The sequence below is a fragment of the Hirundo rustica genome, chromosome 18, assembly GCF_015227805.2.
Source record: "Hirundo rustica isolate bHirRus1 chromosome 18, bHirRus1.pri.v3, whole genome shotgun sequence".
NCBI lineage: Eukaryota > Metazoa > Chordata > Aves > Passeriformes > Hirundinidae > Hirundo > Hirundo rustica.
The window spans coordinates 2,952,040-2,960,043 of record NC_053467.1 but is presented as its reverse complement, the minus strand read 5'-3'; the positions used below and the strand labels follow the sequence as shown (position 1 = coordinate 2,960,043).

Below are 8,004 nucleotides of genomic sequence, written 5' to 3'. Positions count from 1 at the left end.
CACAGGGGAAAAAAAAAAAAAAAAAAAAAAAAAACAAAAAAACCCCAAACCAACCAAATAACCAGGAAGAAAGGAGACCAAAATTCAAAAATTCTCAGTGAAGTCCTCAAATGCGTTGGCTGAGTTTGGGTGTCTCTTTCACTGGTGGGGACAGACAGTGGGAAGAGTGGAGAAAACAACTGGGGACCAGCTGGGAATTTGAAGATCACATTTGCAGTGTCCAAGACCTTGAGTGTTGGAACAGAGGGATTTAAATGCAGCTTTCCTTGGAAGAGACAAGCAGGGGACTGCCAGGTCTCCCCAGTGCTCTTCCTCAGGAGCTGCTGCCCCTCCTGTGTGTTCCTGGCCACCAGCAGAGCTTCAGGAGGGCTTGAGCTCAGCAAAACACTGCAAATCCCTGCTGTCCCCTGGGCTGATCCCAAAGTCAGGGCGGATTCTCGAGAGCTGATTGGAATTTCTGTGTGACCACGAGCACACAGGCAGTGGACACTCCAGAGATGGATGTTGTACTGTGACTGCTGGTGTGTGTTACAGGGTCTGGAGTTGAGTGAACCAAGCCAGGCAAACAGGAATCACATCTTATCCTGATTCTGCACCTCTTTCTAGACCTCATCCAGACCAAGAATGCCGACACATTCATGAGATTCTTTTCTTTTATCAATTCTGGCTGCATTTGTACAGATTTTTTTCATAGAAGGAAGGAGTAGCCCTTATTAGATTTTTAAAATGTGATACCTAGACAAACTTATATGTCCAGCTTGGAGCAGAAAGAAGCCCTGGGCAGCTGGCAAATTTGGACTCAGAGCTGCCCCAGCAAGAGTGGAATATGCCAAAGGGGCTGGCAGAGACCTGCAAAAGCAGCAGGCAGCTGGTGGGGCACAGCTGGGAGGGCACAGCTCAATTCAAGACACAGCAGAAATTTTATTGTTTCCACGAGGTTTGAATGAGTAACCCAACACAATTAAATTCAGATTGCACTGGCATAAATCCTCCCATCAAAGGGGAGAGTGAGTCTCTTTTGCCCTGTAATTAATAGAATGATTATGGTTATTGCCTGTGCAGTAACTTCAGAAGGCTCCTGTGCAGAACTCCAGCCCTGTAGCAGTGGATGGTGTCTGAATGATTAAACAGACCGGTTTCATATTTTAGAGGACTCCTGTCTTCACCCAGGATTGACTGTGCAGCTCCTGTTACACAAGGGCGCAGGGTCTGTAGCTCTCACAGCATCACACAAACGTTAAAAGCCCTGAAACTCAGAGCACTGGGAGACGAGTGGGTACAGTGATCCCTGCTCTAAAGATGAAATAAAGGGAAGAGAAGCAGCAAAACTACGACCACCAACAGCCCTTTGGAGCCAGGGCTGTGAAGCTGACACTGCCCACACTGCTCCCAGCCACTTCTCTAATGACTGCAGCAGCACGCAGGACTTTTGGGAGCCCAGCTTCCCCTAATGGCAGCCCCGTGGCACCGAGATTTCCTGATAAATTAAATCACCGGCTTTCGAAGGGTTTAAGTGCCACAAAAGGAAGCATCAGGTTAGGATCCACAGGCCTGGAAAACTGATGGATTACCCAGATGCATTACCCTTCCTCCATCCCACAGCTCCTTCCTTTCCCTGGGATGGGTCAACACCAACCTGAGTGGCCCTTTGGGGACAGAGGAGTGGCAGGAGTGTGGCAGCTCCAGTGTAAGTGCCTGGACAGACACCAGGACACACCTACCACGTGCTGGAGGTGCTGAGCAGAGGCACCCATGTCCCCATCATCATCCCTGCCCTTCCCAGCCCTTTGGGCCACATGCAGGCAGTGGGAAAGGGAATCAAGGACAGCAGCAGGTTGTCCCTGCTCTGCCTGGGAGGAGGGCACTGCCACATCAATGACCTCCTCGCTCCCAGGGGGAGCAAATAAAGCACTTTTCCACCCAGGGACTGTTCTGCTCCCTGGAGTCACACAGGCAGTGGGAAGTTGGATCTTGCTCAGAAGACAGCCTGAGAAGCAGCTCCCATCCCACTCTTCTCCAGAGATTTCTAGGGGCCAGACACAAAAATGCAAAGTCAGAGCAAAACTTGTACATTTGAGAGTGTTCTGGCTGAGGTTTCTCAGCCAGCTCTTGTTAGACCTGCTAACATAAAATCTATTTTTACTGCAAAATCCAGCTTCCACATGGATTTGCTCTTAAGCCAAGCCCCCACCCCACTCAAAAGCCTGTCCCTGAGCAGGGCCCTGCTTCCCCAGTGTGGGGACAGACACAGCCAGAGCTCACCAAGCTGTCCAGGTGCTGCCACAGCCACCCCGGGCAGCTGGAGCCAAAATGGGCTCCCACTGCAGGAGGACGAGACCTCAAACACGAGATGCACCTGCAGAGTGCAGAGTGCAGAGGGTTGGGAACGTGGAAGCAGAGATATGAGCATCCAGGGGAAGAGGCAGAGGAGGGAAGAACACTCAGGAACAGCAAGGCAGTGCAGCAGGCCATGGCCTGCCTGGCATCTCCCACACACCCGTGTCCTGCAGGAGACACCTGCCAGAGGTGAGTGCTCCTCCCTTCCCCTGGCACAAATCGGGAGTGATTCCCTGCAGCCCGCAGAGGCAAAGCAGGGAACTGGGAGCAAAAGCAATCCCATGGAGTGCAAGCAACCAGCACAACGCTCAGCTGCTCACAGAACCATCCAGAGCTCAGCATTTCCCAGCCCCATCCAAACGCTGCCCTGATTCAAGGTCGATCTCGCTCAGTGTTTGAGTATCCCCGGGGAAAGGGAACCACGCAACACCCAAACAGCTCAGGTAATATTTTGTTGCTGAAACGTCTCAGATGCTGCTGTGCGCGATCCCACGGCACAGATTCATCTGGTAACACGCCATCCAACCCAAATCAACTTGGGCTTCGCTTCGGAATTGATCTCCGAACCGAGGCGCTCTGCTGTTTCCCCGGGCAGCCCACCCTCCCGCAGGAATCTGACCCTCCCGCAGGATTTTAACCCTCCCCGGCCCACTCTCCTTCCCCAGCCGTGCTGCCTGTGCTCAGGCAGCGTTAGGGATTTGGGAATTTGGGAATTCGCCCTCTCCCGTGCGCTGTTCTGAGGGTGCTTCGCCTTTCACGGCTGCTGGGATGGAACAACCCGGAGCTCTCTCATCCCCAGCGCAGGGCAGGGGGATGCAGCTGCACAATCCGCGCTGATCGAACCCTGCTTCTTTAAACAGGCTCTCCGCTGGCTGCAGGCAAAGCCACGCTATGCCTAACGTCACCGGGGAGCAAAAATAGCCGGCACGAGTGGAGGGAGGGGAATGTGAGTATTAAGAGCGCCCAGATTTCAAACATACTTGGCTTGGCAGCACGCTCCCTCCCTGCCCCTGCCGCTCCAGATGCGACGGAGCACCGGGATCTCTCACTCTCTGCCCGTGAAGAAGGATTCTCTTCTTTCTATTTCTTTCCTCTTTTTCTGTTTTTTTTTTTTTTTTTTTTTTTTTTCTTTCCTTAAGTTTCAGCTTTGATATTACTAGATAGGTATTTTTATTTTTATTTTTATTTTTTAAATTTTCCTTCTTGTAGGAAACTTCGTCTGCCGGATTTAAAAGCAAGGTTTGAGGAGGAGAAATTAATTTCTGTTTACAGCTGTAAATATGCATGGTACTCCTGTGGGATGATGCTGTAGAGGGAAAGGCAAGATTGGCTGGGAAAATCGCCTGGACCGTAAGGTGCTTGAATGGCTGCTCGGAACAAGAAGCTCTCTGTTGTGTGTGCATGTGTGCGAGTGTGTGTTTGTGTACGAGAGCAGCAACGATGGGAACTTTAAAATGATGCAAGGGCTCCCCATTTGGCTTGATTTTCCTCTTCTAGCTCAGTCTGGAGACGGGCAAATTGTCTGAATGGAATCGGTGCTGTAGGAATTTTATGAATGGAGCAAGTGGCAGGTTCAGCAGAAGAGCAGCAGGAGGGGAGATGCAGTGGGCTCGGCTGGCTCCAGCAGGAGCTGTCACTCCAAGGAGCTGCACAGACAGGCACCAGCATGGCATAAACCTGCTGTAAGTCCCTGGGACACCAAGTGAGGCAGCTGCAAGGAGGCAGCACCCGAGCCATGGAAATACGTTCCTGAAAACGAGCTATCACCGGCACACCGAGCTGAGAGCTGCGTGTGGGACCAGCTCGGGCTCAGCTGGATCATCCCATGCAGAGCTGTTCATTTCTGACCGAGGGTGCTGCTGGCTGTGAGGCAGAGGAGCAGCCACAGCCCCCGGAGCAGCCGTGTCTCCTTCACAGGAGTCGCTGCCAGCACAGCTCGGACACCAACATCGATAAAAGGGACAACGAGGGACTGGGACAGACTGGCTACAGCTGCCCCACAGCAGGAGGGCACTGCACAGCTCAGCAGGAGCAGGACGAGGTGGATTTGGGGTTGCAAGGTCCAAGAAATGGATCTTGGTGCTGGTGAAGCTGCTGGGGACCAGCCCAGAGCAGCACTGTCCTGAAGGAGCACTGACCACTGCAGAACCACGCTCATCTCTCGCCTGGACTCCAGGGATGGGGTGGGAGATGGGCTCTGTGTGCTTCTCCATTTTTTTTGCACTTCTACCCCAACTGCTAAGTGAGGGAAAACCTCTCTCTGCACTGGATTGTCCTCTCTTAGAGAGTTTTTTATGGCGTCTCTGTAGTACCTGTCATCCTCAGCAGGTGGTAATGGGGAGAAGGTGAGAGCAGGCCATGAAGAGGATGAAAATTGTCCATCCTCAGGTGCCACCGAGGTCACTGACAGGGTAACACAAGGGAGCAGGGGAGGGCCTGGGACTGTAATCCTCCTGCCAAGGAGACGGTGGGAGGAAAGAGGCAAAGGAGTCAGAGCTGGCGAGGAGGGAAAGGGACACCTAACTCACTGGGAAAAGCTGCAAATTGCCAGGATTAAACAAATCCAGGCTGCCCAGTGGCAGAGGGGAGTCTTTGCCTGCTGAGCCCTACAAAGACAAGGCAGCCCAGCACTCCTCCCCCTCGGCATTTTCGAAAGAAAAAGAGACAGTCTGAGCGCTGTAAAACACACAGAGCAAATGCACTTCTGTATGCAGTGACCTTTAGGATGGCACAGGCTTTTGGTATGCCCTAAAATCTGAGCATTTCAGCTGTTTCTTCAGCATTTCTCTGAGGTAGGTTTGCTCTCCATTTGCCTACACCCAGAATGAATTCAAAGCAACACAGTCCTGATTTGTGCAGCACTGAGTCTGAGCTGAGCAGGGGCTCCCACGTACAGAGTTGCCTCACATGTTTTCTCACACCTCGCTGCTCAAGGCTGTTCAGGCAGGTTCACACCCAGCTCTGGCTGAAATAGATCTGTTTTACAGACACATGGACATCTCTGGTACCACACTGGACAGACAGCATGAAAAAACCTGTGATTACAGACATAGAAATCCCACAGGGAAATACACTTAGCTTTATGAAGTGCCTTTTTCTCTATCACCTGAATAGTGTTTGAAACTGAAGGATAGAGGAGGAGCTTCTCATTCAAGGAAATCTGCTCTGTGAAAACACTGCAGGAATGCTGGACAGGACTTTGAAAGCACACAAATTGGCTGCAAATGATAAATTTAGTTTGCTTTCGCTTTTTAGAGGTCACTTCAGACTTAAGCAATCATGCTGGTAGCTCTGTAAATCATTGTTATGAATTTAGGAAGGATGTTTTTTCCCTCCAACCCCAAACTAAGGACTGCAGTAAGTGGGTCTGGTGAGCCACACAACCTTTCTTGTCTCTTTTCCGTGGACACATCTCCCATCTGGAGGGAGAGCACGAGCCCTACAAGAGTGGCCTCAGTTCCGAAGACCTTTGCCACATTCAGGCAGATGCTCAGGGACAGGTAACTCCTAAATGATCTTTTTGCTCTGGCAGATTTCTAATACGTTGTTTTTGATGTCTTTCCTCCAGTGGAGAATGCAGATGGTCCTTGGATGAGACAGCGCTAAGAAATGGTTCAACATCTGCCAGCAGCCGCGTTCCTCGGAGCAGAAAGAACCCCCTCAGACCCCTGTGACATGAGCACAGCTTCTGGCATCTGAGCCCAGGAGGATGTCCCTCCCTGACGAGCTGGAGAGCCACTTCCCCTCCACCCCGTACATGGTGACAGACACAAGCGAGGATCACGCGTTCAGGATCAGACCCAACGTCTCCGCCAACGCCACCGGGGATGGCGCGTGGGCGGCCGGCTCCGCGGAGGACATGATCGCCATCTGCGCCATCGGGGCCATCCTGTCGCTCATGTGCGTGATTGGGGTGACAGGCAACGTCTACACCCTGCTGGTGATGTGCCACTACCTGCGATCCTCTGCCTCCATGTACATCTACATCATCAACCTGGCGCTGGCCGACCTGCTCTACCTCCTCACCATCCCCTTCATCGTCGGGACCTACTTCATTCAGAAGTGGTACTTCGGCGACGTCGGCTGTCGCATCCTCTTCAGCCTGGACTTCCTCACCATGCACGCCAGCATCTTCACGCTCACGGTCATGAGCACGGAGCGCTACTTTGCCGTGCTGAAGCCCCTGGACACGGTGAAGAGGTCCAAGAGTTACCGCAAGGCCATTGCTGTGGTGATCTGGCTGGTGTCGCTGCTGCTCACCCTCCCCATGCTCATCATGATCCAGCTGGTGCAAAGGGACAACAAAAGCATCTGCCTGCCCACCTGGAGCAAGCTGTCCTACAAGGTCTATCTCACCATCCTTTTTGGCACCAGCATCGTGGGCCCCGGGGTGGTCATCGGCTACCTTTACATCCGCCTGGCTAAGATTTACTGGGTGTCACAGACTGCGTCCTTCAAGCAGACCAAGCGGCTGCCCAACCAGAAGGTACTCTATTTAATCTTCACCATCGTGCTGGTCTTCTGGGCTTGCTTCTTGCCTTTCTGGATATGGCAGCTCCTCTTCCAGTATTACGAGTCCTTCCCTTTATCTCCCAAGGTGATGAAGAACATTAATTACCTGACAACCTGCCTGACCTACAGCAACAGCTGCATCAACCCCTTCCTCTACACCCTGCTCACCAAAAACTACCGGGAGTACCTGAAGAACAGGCAGCGCTCCCTCAGCAGCAGCAGCGGGTACTTCCAGAGGAGGAATCGTTTCCAGAGGATTTCAGGGAGATCCCTGTCCACGAGCAGCCAGCACTGCACAGAGACTTACGTCCTTGCTCATGCTCCTCTGGGAAACAGCAGCGCCTGAAGGTAAAATGCAGCTCCAGGAACAATCAATATTGACTTCAACGTTGCTTTGATTTAAAGTGTACATTGTACAGGCGGAGCCTTGGCAGGCCCAGAACGTGCACACATTTAGTCCAGAGGCTGTGCCGTGTGTCTGTTCTCATTTCTCCAGTGCCACTGATTTGATGCTAGCAGCGCTCAGCTGAACATCTCTCTAAATAGCCTTTCACTTTTTATCTTTGTATTTTATAGTGTATGTCTCCTCAAGTAGCCATCAATAATGAAAGCCCATAATGGGGCCGTGATTTTTAATAGTACCAGCTGTCCCACAACGTTTAAAATTATGTTACCCCATGAATGGCTGTAGTTTGCTCTTTTTTTTTTTTTTCTTTAGCAATAGTGCTAAATTTGTAGTTGTATGAGGACTGAAGACAACGAAATAAAGAAAAAGCAGCTGATGTTTGTGACACGCCATGCAGTTTCCATTTGGGATAGGACTGGACAATGTGGATGAGGCATACCCAGGGTAGCTTGTCCTGGTTTGGGTCATACTCATATTAGTTCTGCACTGCTGTGTGTGCACTGGGCTGGGTTCTCCAGTCTCACAGGTGTGTGCAGGGGAGTTACACCACGGCCCTTGGCAGCAGCACAGGCCTCCCATGACCGTGCCAGAGGCAGGGAACGCTCAGCATCTCCTACTGCACCGACCCCAAACACCCATGTGGAGCAGCATCACCTGTCCTGGGCAAGCATATCCACCCTCTGCCCTCCTCCAAGGAGGAACTGGGAGCCTCTGATGTTGCTGCCCTCAGGCAAACTGCAACATCCAGC

General features: G+C 51.9%; 1 protein-coding gene across 5 annotated transcripts; it reads left to right on the top strand.

Moving 5' to 3' along the window:
- The first annotated feature begins 2,457 nt into the window (after positions 1-2,457).
- Positions 2,458-7,629, top strand: LOC120761120 (urotensin-2 receptor-like). 5 transcript variants are annotated; one of them, XM_040082023.2, is made up of 3 exons: positions 3,357-3,576; positions 5,906-6,823; positions 6,935-7,629. In XM_040082023.2, the coding sequence occupies exons 2-3, from the start codon at positions 6,047-6,049 to the stop codon at positions 7,193-7,195; spliced, it is 1,038 nt and encodes a 345-aa protein (XP_039937957.1). In that variant the 5' UTR covers positions 3,357-3,576; positions 5,906-6,046; the 3' UTR covers positions 7,196-7,629. The 5 variants fall into 5 exon arrangements, with proteins under 5 accessions (XP_039937956.1, XP_039937955.1, XP_039937954.1 ...); XM_040082022.1 differs by lacking the exon at positions 3,357-3,576 and adding an exon at positions 2,458-2,526 and having other exon boundaries at positions 5,906-7,629; XM_040082021.1 differs by lacking the exon at positions 3,357-3,576 and adding an exon at positions 2,690-2,780 and having other exon boundaries at positions 5,906-7,629.
- Positions 7,630-8,004: the final 375 nt, after the last annotated feature.